Source organism: Balaenoptera physalus (assembly GCF_965194825.1).
Source record: "Balaenoptera physalus genome assembly, chromosome: 10".
NCBI classification, from domain to species: Eukaryota; Metazoa; Chordata; class Mammalia; order Artiodactyla; family Balaenopteridae; genus Balaenoptera; species Balaenoptera physalus.
Window position 1 is genome coordinate 20609975 of NC_138889.1, and position 18689 is coordinate 20628663.

The following is an 18689-nucleotide window of genomic DNA, read 5'->3' on the forward strand; positions in this document are numbered from 1 at the left end:
TTTACTTTCAACAAAATCCGAAGGAAGACTTAATGGAGTTATTAGCTGATAGATAAAATTATTTGTAATCTATCATCATGTTTTTGACATATTTTATAGGAGTTCAAAAAGTTAAGGTCCCTTCCAGTCCATTTTCTATATTTTCATGAAGAGATTTTCTTAACACCTGTGTTAGAGAAATAGGAATAAAATGATGCTGTACTCTGCCTCAGTCTAGCAACCAGTGGTATTCATTTATAAGTACGTAAACTAAAGAAAAATAAAACTAAAGTAACAGCTCTATCTACTCTCATATATTAAGAGAGATATTTATAATAGAATTTTATTTTTTATGTTTAACAGTTTTTTAAATCAAATTTTAACATTTTTTTGTTTTGGCCAGTTCTGTACTAATAATTGTAATAGTAGCTGAGTCTGAGAACTTTTAATGCAGCTTTACGGCTACAGGAAATTAAAATTAAAACTTACATATACATAGTTTTGTAGAAAATCACAAATTGTGATAAAGTGATCAATAGACTTTCGAGCATAAAACAAGATAAAATTCTGTGAGGTCAGGAAATAGAAATATGAATTCAAGGAAGAAAAGAAATGATGTAAAATTTGTCTGTTAAGGAAGAGGTTCGTCACATTTTGTTAGTAATCTTCCTTTTTTAAAGACTTTGTTTTAGAGCAGTCTTAGGTTCGCAGCAAAATTGAGGGGTCCTGCCCCACACGTGCGTAGCCTTCCCCATTATTTTTATATATTTTTAAATAACTGGTGGTGGATATCATATTGCTGTGCTATTTAGAATCAATTGGATACATTTATAAGAGGTAAGTCTTTATTTTAAAATATATTTAAATATACCAGAAATTACATTCTTTGCAACCACTTAAATTTGGAAAAATGTCAGATACTAACTTAAAAATGTAAGGAGGGCATATGTTTTTCAAAATTCTTTTAGGAAATAATGTGAGCAAAAATGTTCAAAGACCACAGCTTTGTTTGAAGACCACAGCTCTAGACTACATTTCCCTTTCTGTGCTCTGTACTTTAATTGATGAACCTGTGCTCTGTAATGCATTTTTCTGTTCATCTTGCAAGCTTACTTCCTGCTGCTACCCAGAAGTACTACCAAAATCATTTTTCTGTAAATGCCTAGGTTCAGTATCTGTACCGAGTATTCTGCCGGCTACGTCCTGGCATTTCTATCCTCGCCCTGCATGGTCGACAGCAGCAGATGAGAAGAATGGAAGTCTATAATGAATTTGTTCGCAAGAAAGCTGCAGTACTCTTTGCTACTGATCTTGCAGCCAGGGGGCTGGGTAAGAAAACTTCTTTTGAGAAAATATTCTGTGATCATGGGCTTATAAATGGGTGTATTCCGGTAATTCAAATAGTTTGACTCAAATAATTGGGCTTTCTTATTTTATAAAAGAAAATTAAGTAAATTGATAACCGAGATGACTAACACTAAGGATATGTCAGTGAAAATTTTTATAATGTCTTCATCTTTTGTGCTCTTATTGTTTCATACATCATAGAATCCGAGGAGCCTACAGGATCAAAGGAGAATTAAAAATTTAAAGATGTGAAAAAAAATTGTTTCTTTGAAAATTGGAAACTTTGACAGATACTATAACTTACTTAACAAGAAAAATCAGTGAAGTCCATCTTTTCTCCAACCATCCTAATTTTTATTTTAAAATCATTACATTTAATGTGTTTAAACTTTCAGAAAGCCATTATAATATCATACAACTGATGGCTTTGTTGGGGTGGGATGGGGTATGGAAGTAATTACAGAGGACAACTAGTTTAGAGGCAAGAACAAAAGATAAGGATAAATAAGTGGTAATTTGAATTCTTCAAACACCTAAGTTTATTGCATTAATTATTATGGTAAATTTTAAACATACACAGAGATTGAGTCTAAAGTACCGTCATATACATATTACCCAGTTTGAGCAGTTATCTTTCTCATGACCACCCACTTAGCTCCCCGACTTCCGTCCCTCTGGGAGTATTTTAAGGCATATCTCAGTCATCATAAAGTTCATTCCCATGTGACTGGCAGCAGTAGTCAAGTATGCATATTTTTTTTTTTTTTTTAATTGTATTTATTTATTTATTTATGGCTGTGTTGGGTCTTCGTTTCTGTGCGAGGGCTTTCTCTAGTTGCAGCAAGTGGGGGCCACTCTTCATTGCGGTGCGTGGGCCTCTCATTATCGCAGCCTCTCTTGTTGCGGAGCACAAGCTCCAGATGCGCAGGCTCAGTAATTGTGGCTCACAGGCCTAGCTGTTCTACGGCATGTGGGATCTTCCCAGACCAGGGCTCGAACCCGTGTCCCCTGCATTAGCAGGCAGATTCTCAACCACTGCGCCACGAGGGAAGCCAAGTATGCATATTTTTAAAGCTCTCTAGGCTATTTTCTCAGGTCCGCAATAACTCATTCCAACTACCCTCCCCCACCCCCTGCCCCTCATCACTGTTTTGAATGTACCATTTTGAAACATTTTAGTTATGTTTGTATCTACTTATATTACACTCTGATTCCACTCTTCCCCTCCCGATTTTTGAACCTAAAATAGTTTAGGTCAAAATAAGCAATTAATTATATTGCATATATAACATGTATTCTGTATATTGATATATCACAATGAACAGGTATTACTATTTTGTCATATTTTCCTTGCAGTTTGTTAAAGAAACCAAATATTTAGTAGGTGTAGTTGAAATCCTTTTTGTACCCTTTCCCAGTCTCACTATTTTCCCTCTCCTCCTTTCCCTAGACATATTTACTGTCATAAAGTTGGTAGGTAACCTTTTAATTAAAGGCTCTTCACTTCTTGTCTGTGATAGAATTCAGGGTGTCTGTGAACTTAGATGGGGAAAAAATTACGTATATTCACTAACCTTTAACTGAGATTTAGCATTTCCTTCAATTATAAATGTAAGCAGCGAACTGTTGTGGTGGTACCTGTAACTTTGTCATCAATTGAAAATCATAGATATTTTCATTTTACATTACAGTTTCTGTAGATATCTTGGAATGTTGTTTACACTTAGTACTATTTTGATATTATGGTAGTTATTAGATATACAGCTAGGTTGTGTTATTTAATATGTTAGTAAATAAGCATATACATTGCTATATAAAAAATTCAATAAAAATGTTTATTTCATTATAATTGTTTTCTCTTATAATCTTATATGTTTTACTTTATGCGTTTAAAAAATATTCTGAAAAGGGGTTCATAGGTTTTAACTATGGCACAAAAAATGTCAAGAATCTCTCTTCTAGTTTATGTGAAAAAGCTTATATGAATGTATTCATGAGCAATATATAGTATTATCTTATGTGTTTATGAAGTGTATAATATTATACATACCAGTCTATGACTTGCTTTCCAAGGCTTTCCATGTCAATGTATAAAGTTCCAGTGTATTTATGTAGCGTATCTCATAGTATGTCCAGGAATTTCTTTAGAGTACACCAGTATCTTTTTAAAACTTTATTCTTAATTTTTCTCAGTTTTATTTCTTAATGAATAATATGCGATATGGGTAAAAATGAGTTATGAGACATAGCAAGACCTACTCTATCCCTCCTCACTCTCGAGAAGCCTTTATTTCTCTTGGTATTTAGCTTCATATTTCTAAGTACATTTCTTATATCAAGTTAATGATTGAGTTAAAATTAGTTTTGTTGTTTCCTGTTCTAACTTTCCTCAGATGTTCCAGCAGATGTCACATGCCTAGTTTCCTAACAGTTCAAACACAGTCTCTTTCTTTTTCCCTTGGGATCTCCTTGCTGCAGCCTTTTAAAAGTCTTCAGCTCTAATCTGGACTGGTTGCTCCATAAGCCTGATGCACGCTTGTCATCGTGAGACTTTTCATTTGGGTCTTCATTGCTGCGGGCGGGCTTTCTCTAGTTGCGGTGAATGGGGGCTACTCTTCGTTGCAGTGCATGGGCTTCTCACTGTGGTGGCATCTCTTGTTGTGGAGCACAGGCTCTAGGCGCACAGGCTTCAGTAGCTGTGGCTCGCGGGCTCTAGAGCGCAGGCTCAGTAGTTGTGGCGCACGGGCTTAGTTGCTCCGCAGCATGTGGGATCTTCTCAGACCAGGGATTGAACCCTTGTCCCCTGCATTGGCAGGCGGATTCTTAACCACTGCGCCACCAGGGAAGTCCCCTTCCTCTTTCTTGATTTATTATTATTATTGTTTTTTAAACTAAAGCTCATTCTTTAATAGCTTCCTAAGTAAGAGTGCATGGGAGGTACATTTTTTGAATTGTTGCATATCTGATAATGTCCTATTCTTGAATGATAGTTGTATTGAGAATAGAAATCTAGGTTGAAATAATTTTCTCTTAGAACTTTGCAGGTAGTGCTCCATTGTCTTACAGTAGTCAGTATTATGTTGAAAAGACCTTTGCCTTTCTGATTCTGTTTTTTGTAGCCCCCTTTTCTTTTTCTGGCTGTTCTTAGTATTTTCTGTTTATCTATGGAGTCCTGAAATTTTATGATAATGTGCCTTAGTGTGAGGTCCCATTTGTTGTATAGGCATTCAGTATATTTTTTCAATCTAGACCAGCAGTGTTCAATAGAATTGTCTTTGATCACTGAAATGTTCTATGTCTGCACTAATACTATAGCTACTAGCTACACGTGACAATTGACCACTTAAAATGTCTCCAGTGCAATGAGGAAAGATTGAGTCATTAATTCTATTAAATTTTAAACTTGAATACCTTCTGTATTGAGCAGCACACAATAGGGACTCATGTCTTTCAGTTGCGGGAAATATACTTCTGAATTGCTTCTTTGGTGATTTGGTTAAATAAATATTCAGTATTTGTTTTGAGTATGTAATTACTGCTTACTAATGGGGAATTTGTGTACTTAGCTTGTTTCCTTTCTCATACCTTTTTTATAACATTTTCCCATTCCCCCCTTATTTTCTCTTTCTGGAAGAGTATTTGACTGCTTCGATCAATCCTCTAGTTTTCCTGTTTCTTCTGTTGCCATTTCATTGTCTTTTTCTTGTTATTTCTGGGGGATTTCTTGATTTTATGTTTCAACTTTTCTGATTAAAATTTTAATGAAGTACCAAGAGTTCCTTTTTTATAGCCTCTTACTCTTATTTGATGGATGCAGTGTTTTAGCTCTCTGAAGATATTAGGTTAAAGTTCTCTTCACATTGTTTCTGTTTCTGTTGAGTTTCATTTTTACTCTTTTATCTGTCTCTTCATTTTTGAGACTTTTCCCGATTGTCTGCAATTGACTGTCTTTTATTATATTTAACAGTGAGACATCAAAAAGCTTATTTGAAGTGATTTGTATGTGGATGAGGCTTGTTGACTAACGGCCTTCATTGCCAGGGGATTTAGACGGAGTTGGTCATCTTGTGGAGGACCAAGATGTCAAAGTGTATTCTTTTTGAACATTCAGTCTCTCCAGATAAGAATACTTCAACCTCTTGAGCAGAAGAAGGATTAAGCTTGCTGCTGGCTCTCTAGAAGCCTAGCAAGGAAGTGGACATAGAGGGCTCCCAGGATTCAGACTTACACTCAGTACCCCTGTTTTCACTCTGGCTCTGGTTCCTCTTTTTTCCACTCTCTCTGGTGTCTTGGCTTGAAGCCTTTCTCGAGAATAAGACTCTCGCTTTTCTTCAGGAGACCCAGCGTGTAGGATCCAGGAGGGGACCTGAGGATCTGAGTGCTACTTTCAACCTATCTTCCTTTTTACAACCCTGAAATATATGCTTGCCTTCTGAGGTACCTGGTTACTTCAAGTCCCAAGGGAGAGAATTGTTCTAAATATCTTTTTTCTGTTTTTCTTGGGTTATGCCCATTTAAATAGATTCAGCCCTTTTGAATAGCTTGTATAACTTGGTCGTAGTTTTTATGCTCATAGGTATCCATAGGTATCATTATCTTCCCAAATCTTTCTCTTTTTCTTTTTCTTTCTCTTTTTCTTTTTCCTTCCTTCCTCCCTCCCTCCCTCCCTTAGCTTTTTTCTCTGTGATAGACATTGATCTGAAATCCTTATGGCAAAATCCGTAAATGACTAAAGGTAGTTTTCTTAAGTTGTTGAGACCAGGATCTCTGGGAATGAATGGAAACTTTTGCAGCCAGAAATAAATAGGAAGTAATTATTGCTAGGAAATGGGGAGAGGGATTTAAAAAGACATCATTAATTTGAATGGAGATGGAAATAGCAGGAAAAGTAAATTTTCATTAAAATTTATAAACCAGTTTCATAGTTCACTGGGAGCTCATGAGAAGTGGTTCTTTTAGGTTATTAACTATCAGGATATTTCATTATTTGTGTGACACAAAGCAGTCTGTCTCCTCTGTCAGATACAAAATGATCTTCAATTCAAACACTGTCATTAATTTTAGTTCAGTTTGTCAAAGAAGAGAAGTGTTTATTATCTCTCGGTTCATGCAATTAATTTTATTTTTAATAGTGTCCACAGATGATATCTATCAGTTTGATGTGATGGAAAGCCCTGGCAAGCAATATTATAAAATATAAATAGTGCAGCAGGAAGATCTTGGAACTGGTTTTTCAACTTGATATTCCTTCTGTACAGATTTCCCAGCTGTGAATTGGGTTCTTCAGTTTGATTGTCCAGAGGATGCCAACACATATATTCACAGAGCAGGTAGAACTGCCAGGTAGGTGTGCCGGCCTATTTCTTTGCTTTTGGTTTTATCTAAGCAAAAAAGCATGCTTTCTGAACTGTGTACAAACAAAGAATGGAGGAATTCAGGTAAGTGACTGATGGTTTGACATTTTTGTGTTGTTGGTTGCTAGCAAGTGGACAGCTCTTGCTAAGTGATTATGGCCGAGACTTGATCATGAAGGCTGAGAAAAATCCATGAAAATCTTCTTTTAGTGTTTTTGTTCTAACTTTCTTCCCTTACTAAGCTTTTCATTAGAACTGCTCACTGAACATCATCTCTTTGATGAGGTATAAGACTATTTATTCAATCTCTGTTTTCAGATGACAAGACTTGAGTGTTTTGAGCAGTTAAACATTTTGTTTGAAAATCCATAGAGCCAGGATTTGAACCAAGGCAGTCTGACTCCTTTAGTCTAGATCTGTGCTTTACCCTCTCTGGTATAGGTTCTAATAAGAGACAAGGTGGTTTGAGTCATAGATTTCTCTTTTCCTTTTTTCTAGTGTGGGAATTAGAGGCATTGCTGGAGGCCACTCCCACATACTCCCGTTTCACCACCCCCCACCCCCAGTAAAAGTATCCTGTGTTTGCTCATGAATGTGGGGGAGCTATTTGGAAAAGAATATAGCAAAGTCATTTGGGAGGGAAGGGCATAGAAAGGTATATGAATGAATGAAAAGGATAACGTGCTACGTCATTGCTATTGAGGTTGCAGTGAAGTTGGGAGATGTGTGCTGCAGGTAGAATTATAAATGTTAGCATCTTTCTGGGTAATATTTGGTAGTACTTATCAAAAGCCTTAGAGTTCTTCCTTTTGCTTCAGTAATTCCACGTCCAGAAATTGATCTTAATAAAGTTTCTGTAAAGGTGTTCATCTTACTGACATTTGTAATGGTTAAGAATTGGAAATAACCAATTAAGTGTTAGACCCAAAATCACTAAGTATATGGCAGAAACAGAACTAGAATTCAGATCTTTTGACCCCGGATTTCATTCTTTTTCACTAAGTAACCTTTCATGAAAGACCAACCACGTGTGAGGTACTGGATTAGGCCTGGTGTGAGCTTCTGCATGAAAATAAGATATAGTGTCCATTCCATTAAGGACGTTTTAGTACCTTGAAAACAGTCTATAGTAGAGGCATATACAGTATTAGAGGTATTGACAGGAGTTTTATGGAGCTACAGCGGAAGTAGAGAAGAAAACTTCACAGAGGAGAAACAGTTGGGTTTAGTTTTGATTGGCAGATACAAGTTCTTGGGAGGAAACTTGATACAAGATATTTCTTCCTCTGTTAACTATGTGCTATATAATATATCTTTCTGTATTTTAACTCAGACTCAAATCCCATCTACTCTTTTTTTTAAAAATTTAATTAATTAATTAATTAATTTATGACTGTGTTGGGTCTTCATTTCTGTGTGAGGGCTTTCTCTAGTTGTGGCAAGTGGGGACCACTCTTCATCGCGGTGCGCGGGCCTCTCACTATCGCAGTCTCTCTTGTTGTGGAGCACAGGCTTCAGACGCGCAGGCTCAGCAATTGTGGCTCACAGGCCTAGTCACTCCGCGGCATGTGGGATCTTCCCAGACCAGGGCTCGAACCCGTGTCCCCTGCATTGGCAGGCAGATTCTCAACCACTGCACCACCAGGGAAGCCCCCCATCTACTCTTGATGATTTTTTTTGAGGGAGGGACTACTAGAAAATACAAGAGTTCTATGTGTCCATATCGTAAAATGTGATCCTTTCCATAAGCATCTCCAAACACTGAACCCCTAGTCAGTTGTAAAACATTGTTCCCTAAAGTTAAGGAGTGGTCTGTGTGCCATGCAGTACTGCAACCACTTGCAACGTGTGGCTATTTAAATTTCAATTAAGTAAAATTAAATTAAAATAAAAATACAGTTTCTCAGTCACACTAGTCACATTTAAACTGCTAATACCACATCTTGAACAGAGCAGGTATAGAACATTTCCATCATTGTGAAAAGTTCTATTGAATACTATTGGTATATGTTTAAAATACATTTTGCTTAAAATTGTTGCACCAAAGAACCATAGATTCATATAATAAAACCATAAAATAGAAAATCATAAAGACGTTAGAGCTGAAAGTAATCTGGATTCACTCATTCATTTGTTCTATATGGATTTAACAAATACATATTAAGTGCCAGGCATTGTACATAGTAGGAGATAAAACGAGCAAAACAGACATGATTCCTGACCTCGTTCATCTTGAAACCTAGAGGGAATACAGGCAATAAAATGCATAATTTCAGTAGAATGTGATTGATTATTTACTCCTATCTCTAATTTTGTTGCAGTCATGAGAACACATGGCAACTCTCTTAGGTTTACACATGCAAAGAGAAATAGACATTTTTGTCTCCTGAGAGGTTATAATCTTTCTGAGTCACAAAAACCCCCCTACTAACTAAAGTTTTCTTTCAGAGATTTCTGTAGGTTTTTGAGGTGTGAGCTTATTAACAGGCATTTTTACCTCACATAGATTCAGATATGAGGTTCTTCAAATGTGGGTACATTTCGTTTAAAAAAGAAAATTGGAAACAATGTAAATAATAATCACAATAAGGTTGTGATTGGTTATGATGGACTATCTCTTTGGTTTTACATTTTCTTTCTCATCAAAACTGCATGAGTATTTATAATATGGATGTCAGTGAGACATTAATGCTTAATGATGGAAGGGATACGAACTGTTGGTTTAAATGGACCAAGTTACTTCTGATTATTAAGCCACCAACTTCTATTTAATGAGTTCCCAGGGATGGCAGGATCTTTAAGACCCAAGATTTAAATCCTCATCTAGGGACTTCCCTGGTGGTCCAGTGGTAAAGAATTCGCCTTGCAATGCAGGGGGCACGGGTTCGATCCCTGGTCTGGGAAGTAAGGTCCCACATGCCGTGGGGCAACTAAGCCCGCTTGCCACAACTGCTGAGCTCTCGTGCCTCGAGTAGAGAGCCTGCGTGCTGCACACTACAGAGCCCACGCGCCCTGGAGCCTGTGCGCCACAACTAGAGAAGAGAAAAAACCCACACGCAGCAACTAGAGAGAAGCCCGTGCACCGCGACAAAGAGTCTGTGCACTGCAACGAAGAGCCCGTGCGCCACAACGAAAGATCCCACATGCCTCAACGAAGATTCTGCATGCCGCAACTAAAAGACCTGATGCAGCCAAAAATAAATAAAATAAATAAATAATAAATAAATCTTAAAAAAAAAAAAGAAATCCTCATCTGAGCAAAGTCTGTCATTCGCCAGCAGGCTTGCTTTTCTACCTGCCCTGCACCCATTTCAGCCAGTGGCCTCAAGTTTGAATGTGTCCTCTATCCTTTGCTTATCTAGGAAGTCCCTTTGGAGTTGAGTCTCTTAAATTTCTTTGTATCTACTGTTCTTGGATGGCTTTAAAGGGAAAAAGTTTTTTTGTTTGTATTTGGTCAATTTTGTTGTTGTTTCAGTTGAAGTGGAGGTTTTTCCTGTTCTACAGCCTAACAGGGTATAGAGCTCCTTCTTCCTATAATTTTCTAATTTTCATAAACTGTTTTAATGTTTAAACATTTTTCGATTGATTCAGATTTACTCTGTGGGCTGTTAAACATGGGCTATGATCAAAATGTACTCATTTAAATTAAATGCATTTCTTTTGACCAGCATGAAGAAGGAAAGGAGAGATTAGTACAATAGTGAAAGATAAAACTATTTAACAGTGGGATTGTACTAGAGGATTCAAAAGTAAGTCTTTTTTATTGTAATTAATTATATAATTTGAGCAAGTAATAGAGTTAGAACTAGGCTCTGTGTATGATTTCATTGTACATTCAGACAGACTTGTCTTTAGACTGGTAACCTTTTGGTTTCTAGTGGGATCTAAGTAAATGGAGCATAGGTAGAACAGCAGCTTTGTTTTCCATTTTGTAAGAAGGTACATGGTGCATCAGAGGTCTTTGTGTTGGGTACATGTTTGGATTATCTTTCATAGTGACATATTTAGAGAAGTCATTAGTAGTGGTTGGTGGAATTAATATTTCACCACTGTTTAATTCTCCTCAGTAAATGTGTAGCATGTATGAATTTGTACATGTATCTGTGCACACATTTGCATTTCATGGCCCTGTGGGCCTCTGGATAGGTGAGGTTGGTGGATATCATCTATCATTAGTGTATTGGACCAGGCCAGACAGGCTTTTTAGATGTGCCAATGGTGTGGGCATGGACAGGTTAAACTGATTCCTTTATAGAATACATTTAGCAGTATTTTAAAATTATTCATCCTATATGAAGATTATTTGACATCTCAGTATATCAGGAAAAGTTTCAAGAAGGGGAAATATTTCAGGGTGCTTGGTTCTTGGAGAAGTTGTTAAAAATCTTATGTAGTTGAACATGCCATGGTAAGCATTAAATTGGTTTTAATGACTGTGGAGGTGAAGAGGAGGTACAACATCACAATGATTGTGTTTGAAGAGAGAATACCAATTTAAAAAACTATTATAATGTTTCTAATATGGTCATTAATTTTTAAAGTACAAGCCTGTTTGACTCTTTGTAACCAATTAAAAATATTTTGAATTGACTGTTTAGATGCATAGTTAGTGGAAAGGTTTAGGATATGTAATGCTTATTTTTTCTTTGTCAGTCTAATAAAAAAAAGAACCAAACTGCAAAAAGTTAAAAGAAGTTACCATTAATGGGCTTAGAGATAATTAGAAAGTTTTGTGGGCCATCAGACTGGATAATTAAATTGAATAAAAGCTAAATTAAAGTTCGAAACTAATTAAAATCCTGTGTATATGCTGTAATTAAAACTAGGTTGCCAGATAGTGTTTGCTTTTGGAAGTGAACTATACTATATGAATATAGAGAAATGAATTCACTGCTTTGTGGCAAAATAGCTAAGGTTTGGGGAATCTGTTTTTTTCCTTTCTCTGTTTTAGCTAAAAATAAAGGGTGGTTTAGGTACTTGTTGCCTTAAGTGCTTTATTCTGTTTTAATTTATTCACCTATTTAAAATTCTTTTGATCTTTAGCAATTGAGAGAAATTTCTGTTTTCTTAAATATCCACACCCCTTTTAACAAAATGATCTCGTTTAGGAGACAAATGAGGCAAGGAATATGAATATAGTTTTTTAAAGCCGTGTTCTGTGATACATTCTACCACTTAAAAGCGAATGTCTTTAGGGCTTGTAGTTTTTAGTACTCATAAAACCAAGCTCTTCTATTTCTTATAAAAATGCTCAGTTGAAAATAAAAAGGATTTGGGAATGGGAAGTCCTTACATATCAGATACTCCTAATTTTTAAAATGCTTTTATTTGGGCAGTAGGGGTCTGTGGGTGGAAGACGGGAGCTTATATATAACTGTGTATATTTAAACAGTTGGGACTTTATATATATAACTGCTTGGTTTTCCAGAGTAGTGGTAAAATTCCAGCAGTATTTCAGCTGAGCCTTATTTGCCTGGCTGCATTTTGTGGATCTCAGATTTTGTGGGAGATTTAGGTAGCAAAATGTGATTCCAGTAGGGGGCAGCAGAGGCCAGTCCTTTGCATTGCACACTGGCTTGCATCAGTTTAGATTAACAACAGCAAATATGAAGATGGGAAGTAGTTAAAATATCTAATGTGATAACTTGTGCAGAGTTCATGGTTTGTGGTAAATACTAGTACTTTATGGAATAGATAATGAGAATTTTTTAAGTAGTGTCTTTAATTGGTTTGTAAATTGAAATAATAAAAGTGAAAAGACAATTTCCATGAGCATTAATTTACTGAAACATACTGTGTATATCTTAGGTATAAGATAGGAACAGTCTTTGCTAGCGAAAATTCTTATTACTTTGATTCCTTCGTTGACTGAAGATGCTAACTTTACTCAGCTCCTCCTAGATAGAGGCTGGTGCTTCCTCACATGGCCTTCTGCCTTTGTTGTTATCTAGGATTTAAGGCAAAAGGCAAAACCAATGCTTTATCTTGCGTCAAAAAGCATTGAGCTGGGGTAGAGTATGACCACTATAGCTAGAGAGGTAGATAAGGGGGCTGATATTTCTTAGGGGTCTCTTATTTCCTAGCACTTCCCCCTTGCTCTCCTGCTGTCTGTTCTCAATACAGCAGACAGAGTGATCCTTTAAAAACACAACTCAGATCATGGGACTCCTCTGGCTCCCCATTTCACTCAGAGTAAAAGCCAGTGACCTACTGGGCCTATGCTATTCAACCCCCCTCCAATCTTATTTCCTGTTATTCTCCGCTTGTTATTGTTCTCCGCTTGTTCCCTTGCTCCACACTGGTCTTGCTATTTCTCCTGCATGCCAGGCATATTTTTGCCTCAAAGCCTTTATATTATGTTTCTTCCACTGGAATGCTTTTTCCTCAAGTATCCACTTGGCTGTCTTTCTTTACACTGCCCCAACCACTCCTCCTTACCTTGCTCTATATTATCTTTTTTCCATAGCACTTATCACCTTCAAATATACTAGAGCATTTACTTATTTTATTTATTGTTTTTTTCTTTTTCTCTTCATTAGAGTGTAAGCTCCATAAAGGCAAAGGAGTTTGTCTACTTAATTGATGGTTCCAGAGCACTTAGAACAGGGTCTGGAATGGAGGAGGCACTTGAGATAACACAATTAGTTTTTCAAATCAGACTCATGAGTCAGAGATAACACATAAATTATTTATTATGATGTAATGAATTACCCCACAACTTAGTGGCTTGAAGCAAGAACCATATATTATCTCATGGTATCTGGGGGTCAGGAATTCAGGTGCGGCTCATCTGGGTCCTCTGGCTCTTGGTCTGTCACACGGTTGCAAATCAAGGTGTCACAGGTACTTTAAGGCTCAACTGGGGCTGGGTCTCTTTCCAAGCTCACGCGTGTGCTTGTTGACAGGATTCATTCTCTTGCTGGCTGTTGGTCAGAGGTGTCTTTCAGTTCCTTTCCATGTGGTCCTCCTCTTAAGAGGGCTTCTCACAGTGTGGCAGCTGGCCTCATCAGAGAGAGCAAATGAGAGGGGAAGAAGGAGTACAGTGGAAGCAGCAATGTCTTTTATGATCTAGACTCAGAAGTCAAACTCCATTTTTTTTACTAATTGACATACAACATTATATTAGTTTCAGGTGTACAACATAACAATTCAGTATTTGTATATTTTGCAAAATGATCATCAAAATAAGTCTAATCTGTTACCATACATAGTTACAGAATTTTTTTTTCTTGTGATGAGAACTTTTACGGTCTACTCTCTTAGCAACTTTCAAATATACAGTACAGTATTATTAACTGTAGTCACCGTGCTGTACGTTACATCCGCATGACTTATTTTATAACTGGAATTTTGTTCCCCTTCTCCCATTTTGTCTACTCCCTGCCCCCTGCCCCTGGCAACCACCAATCTGTTCTCTGTATCTATGAGCTTGGTTTTTTGTTTGTTTGTTTTTAGATTCCACGTATAAGTGAGATCATACAGTATTTGTCTTTCTCTGACTTATTTCACTTATTATTTTTTTAAATCTATTTTTGCCCCACCTGCTCCTGACATATTTTCTATAGTGTAATGCCCTTAAGGTACTTTCATGTTGTTGCAAATGGCAAAATTTCATTCTTTTTAATGCCAAATAATATTCCGTTGTATATATATACTACATCTTCTTTATCCATTCATCCATTGGTGGACACTTAGGTTGCTTCCATATCTTGGCAATTGTAAATAATGCTGCAGTGAACATGAGGGTGCATATATCTTTTTGAGTTATTGTTTTTCTTTTCTTTGGATAAATACCCAGAAGTGGAATTGCTGGATCACATGGTAGTTCTATGTTTAATTTTTTTGAGGAACCTCCATACTGTTTTCTATACTGACTGCACCAATTTACATTCCCACCAACAGTGCACAAGGGTTCCCTTTTGTCCACATCCTTGCCAACACTTGTCATTTCCAATCTTTTGTATAATAGCCATTCTGACAGGTGTGAGGTGATATCTTATAGTGGTTTTGATTTGCATTTCTCTGATGATTAGTGATGTTAAGAACCTTTTCATGTACCTGTTGACCATTTGTATGTCTTCTTTGAAAAAAATGTCTACTCAAGTCTTCTGCCCATTTTTTGAATGAGATTCTTTGGTTTTTGCTATTGTGTGAATTCCTTGAATATTTTATTTTATTTTATTTTGGTTTTTAAAATAAGTTTATTTATTTATTTATTTATGGCTGCATTGGGTCTTCGTTGCTGCTTGCGGGCTTTTCTCTAGTTGTGGTGAGCGGGGGCTACTCTTCATTGTGGTGCGCAGGCTTCTCATTGCGGTGGCTTCTCTTGTTGCAGAGCACGGGCTCTAGGCACGTGGGCTTCAGTAGTTGTGGCACGTGGGCTCAGTAGCTGTGGCTTGCAGGCTCTAGAGTGCAGGCTCAGTAGTTGTGGCGCATGGGCTTAGTTGCTCCGCCGCATGTGGGATCTTCCCTGACCAGCGCTTCAACCCGTGTCCCCTCCATTGGCAGGCGGATTCTTAACCACTGCGCCACCAGGGAAGCCCCCTTGAATATTTTAGGACTTACCAGATATATGGTTTGCAAATATTTTCTCCCATTCAGTAGGTTGCCTTTTTATTTTGTCAATGGTTTCCTTTTCTGTGCAGGAGCTTTTTAGTTTGATGTAGTCCCACTGGTTTGTTTTTGCTTTTGTTGCCTTTGCTTTTGGTGTCACACACAAAAAATCATTGCCAAGAGCAGTGTCAACACTTCATCTTGGCCAGGAGGCCCAGATTACAGTTAAGTCCCCTACATACAAACGAGTTCCATTCCGAGAGCGCGTTCATAAGTCCAATTTGTTTTTAAGTCCAACAGAGTTAGCCTAGGTACCCAACCAACACAATCAGCTATATAGTACGGTACTGTAATAGGTTTATAATACTTTTCACACAAATAATACGTAAAAAACAGACACAAAAAATAAAGAAAACATTTTAAATCTTACAGTACAGTACCTTGAAGAGTACAGTAGTATAGTACAACAGCTCACATACAGGGGCTGGCATCGAGTGAACAGGCAAGAAGAGTTACTGACTGGAGGAGGGAGAGGAGGTGGGAGATGGTAGAGCTGAAGGATTGTCAGCAGTGGGAGACGTAGGGCAAGCTGCAGTTTCACTCACGCCTGACGTTGATGGCACGGTTTCTGGTTCCTTGTTGGAGTCAACTCTATCTACCCTCTTGAAAAAACAATCCAGTGATGTCTGGGTAGTAGCTCTTTTTTTCTCGTCATAGATGACATGGTAGCACTGGATTGCATTCTGAACGGCTGCTGCAACCTTTGTGTACCGTTCTACATTAGGGTCCTATGCCTAAAAAACTTACCAGTGCCTCCTCAAATAAAGAAAATCCCCTTGCCATTTCCTGCATCGTGAATCTCTTCGGTTCTTCAGTTACTTCTTCTTCCTCTTGTCTCTCTTGGTCCTTTCTCTGGGCCTCCAATTCCATCAGGTCTTCATTAGTAAGCTCCTCGTGGTGTACAGCAAAGAGTTCAATGAAGTCGTCCTCTTGCAGATCTAGCTTGAAATAGCGATACTGTACAGTATTACTGTACTCTACACAGTACTGTACAGTAAAGTACACAAAAAGCACAACCACTTGTAGAGTTTGCATGCACATGACAATGTACGCCAGACACATGAACTAACTTACGTGATTGGACATGCGAACGCACGTTCGCATCTTTGAAAGTTCGCAACTTGAAGATTTGTGTGTAGGGAACTTACTGTATTGGGAGCCAGTAATTTAGAAGCTGCCTACCACACCTAATGTCAAACTTCACTAGTATGTAATTTCAAGTACAAAGGTAATCACGCGGTATAGGTGAAGCAGGAAGAGGTCTGGGACCTCCATTACAGCCCTACAGGTGCATTCTTGCCACATCAGGGTGTGCTGTGGCCCAGATTAACCTCAGAGTCTCTAAGTGGTATATGAGGTTTACCATTTACACAGATGGGCCACTGGTATAGTTAGAAAGCTGACCCCAGAGACCTACTCCTTAAATGCATAGACTGTAAACAAACCTGGTACATCGTCTTAGTATCTCATAGATGAGGACTCTCATGCTAGCAGATCTACCATGTTTGTTTCCCAGGAGGCTTGTCATTGGTATGTTTACGAGGAGGTTTGACTATATCACTTGTTTTTTTGGCCAGGGTAGCTTCTTCCCTGCCCCCTTCTGCACCTCCACAGTGAATGATGGGTTGTGGCTTAGCCATTCACTTCCTAACACATAGCTGGGTGAATATGAATGAACTCATTTAGCCTTTATAATAACCTTATGAGAGAGGTCTTCTTATTAAAAAACTGTTTCTCAGAGATTCTGAGGTAAAATGTGTCTAAGAGCACTCAGGAAGTACCATGGCTGGGGTTTATACTTGGGTCTTTCTGACTCTACAGCTCATGTTCTTGTCAGTGTGTCCCAAACTAGCCGTTTTCATTTAATGAAGTCTAGTGGCCGTTGCTTCCGTGCAGGGCTTCTAGAATGCATGAAAGGCAGGTACTTGGAGAAGGAAAGTAGATATTTCTATTTAAGTTTGCTGCCATTCATGGTCATGAGGATAAACTAAAAATATACGCATTTTCCTTCTTTATTTGGACTGTGAGAGACAGATATCCCATAGTTGATCAAACACTGTCCTTAAAAGTCAAGAAGTTTAGGTTTGGACATGGCTCTGTCACCTGATGGCTGTGTACCCTTGGACCTTGTGTTCTTAACCTCTTTAAGCCTCGGTTTCTTCTGTTGTAAAATGGGATTAATCATATCCCTCAGGTTCCTAAAAGTATAATTTTAGGTAGTATCAGTACCACTTTTGTATAGGTTTTCTTTTTATTTTTAATCTATTAAAACTTCAGTCTTTCTCAAAAAAAAATTCTTTTCTGGGGACAGAGTTGACGGAGTTTAATGATTTCTACCCTTTCCCTGTGAACTTCATAAATCCTTATACTTAATCAGTTTGCTAGAAGCTTTCCATACAACGCATGTTAGCCAGCTTGGTTCCTTTCCAGTTATTTTATGGTGAACTTCATTTGTCAAACTGTTGAGCCTATGTGGTATACCTGTTTGTATTTCTAAGATCTTAGGCTGCAGATGACTTCATCTTTCCCGGAATATTTCCCAGTCTGTCTTTTTCTTTTTTTAAATCTCGTGTAGTGTCTTTAGATCCTGGAATAAGCTCTCCTTTGTACCACGTTGTGCAGGAGGAGCGGAACAATTGAACTCCGATTCTTATGGCTGTCTGTCTGCCTCTGCATGGCTGACTGCACTGTCCTCCCACAGTGTTAGGAGCTCTTGGGGCTGGTTGCCACAGGTAAGGCTAAGGCATAGGGAGAATAGAAGCAGACACAGGGCGGGGACAAAAGAGAGAAGGGCTGTGGCATAGCAGAGTGTGACCAACGGTTGTCCCCATTTCTCCAGCTCTTGATCATACTTGTATTGTGAACAATGACTAGTATATTAATACAGTCACAGGTGTAGAATTAAGGTCCTAAAGGGACCTAGATCGTCTCATTCAAACTGTGTAATTTATAAATAAGAAAATGCAATATATAGTGATGAAATGACTCATTATCCAAGGTTATAAAGCTAATGAATAGTAGAACTGGGACTTGAAATCAGTTCTCTTGATTCCAAATCCAGTATTTCATCTGCTAGTGCAACTTCTAGTGGTTTGTTTGCATTTTTTCACCCACCAGATATTTAGTCACCAGCTTTTCGGTACATACGATATATGTTAGGTCTGAAAGTCAAATTCATACATGTTAATTTAATGGTCAAGATAAGAGAATACACTAATATTGGTAGTAATAGGATGTGTTAAACAAGGTAAAAGTTATATAAAAGATGTAGATTTTCAAAGCTTATAAAGTTCTTACTTGTTTTTAATAACTTGTGTTTTATTACAAAAGAAATGCTTATTTATTATACAAATTTGAGACAATGGGCAAAACAGTTAAACCACCCAAATTCTGTCA

At 37.6% G+C, this 18689-nt stretch overlaps 1 protein-coding gene across 2 annotated transcripts in view; it reads left to right on the forward strand.

Annotated features, from left to right (window-relative positions):
- The window catches only part of DDX10 (DEAD-box helicase 10), a 247763-nt gene that overhangs the window by 19352 nt on the left and 209722 nt on the right, over positions 1-18689 (forward strand). For both annotated transcript variants that reach the window (XM_082476855.1, XM_082476854.1), the window contains exons 8-9: positions 1146-1308; positions 6585-6669. In XM_082476855.1, coding sequence (XP_082332981.1) covers positions 1146-1308; positions 6585-6669 — 248 coding nt within the window. The remainder of the gene's footprint in view (positions 1-1145; positions 1309-6584; positions 6670-18689) is intronic.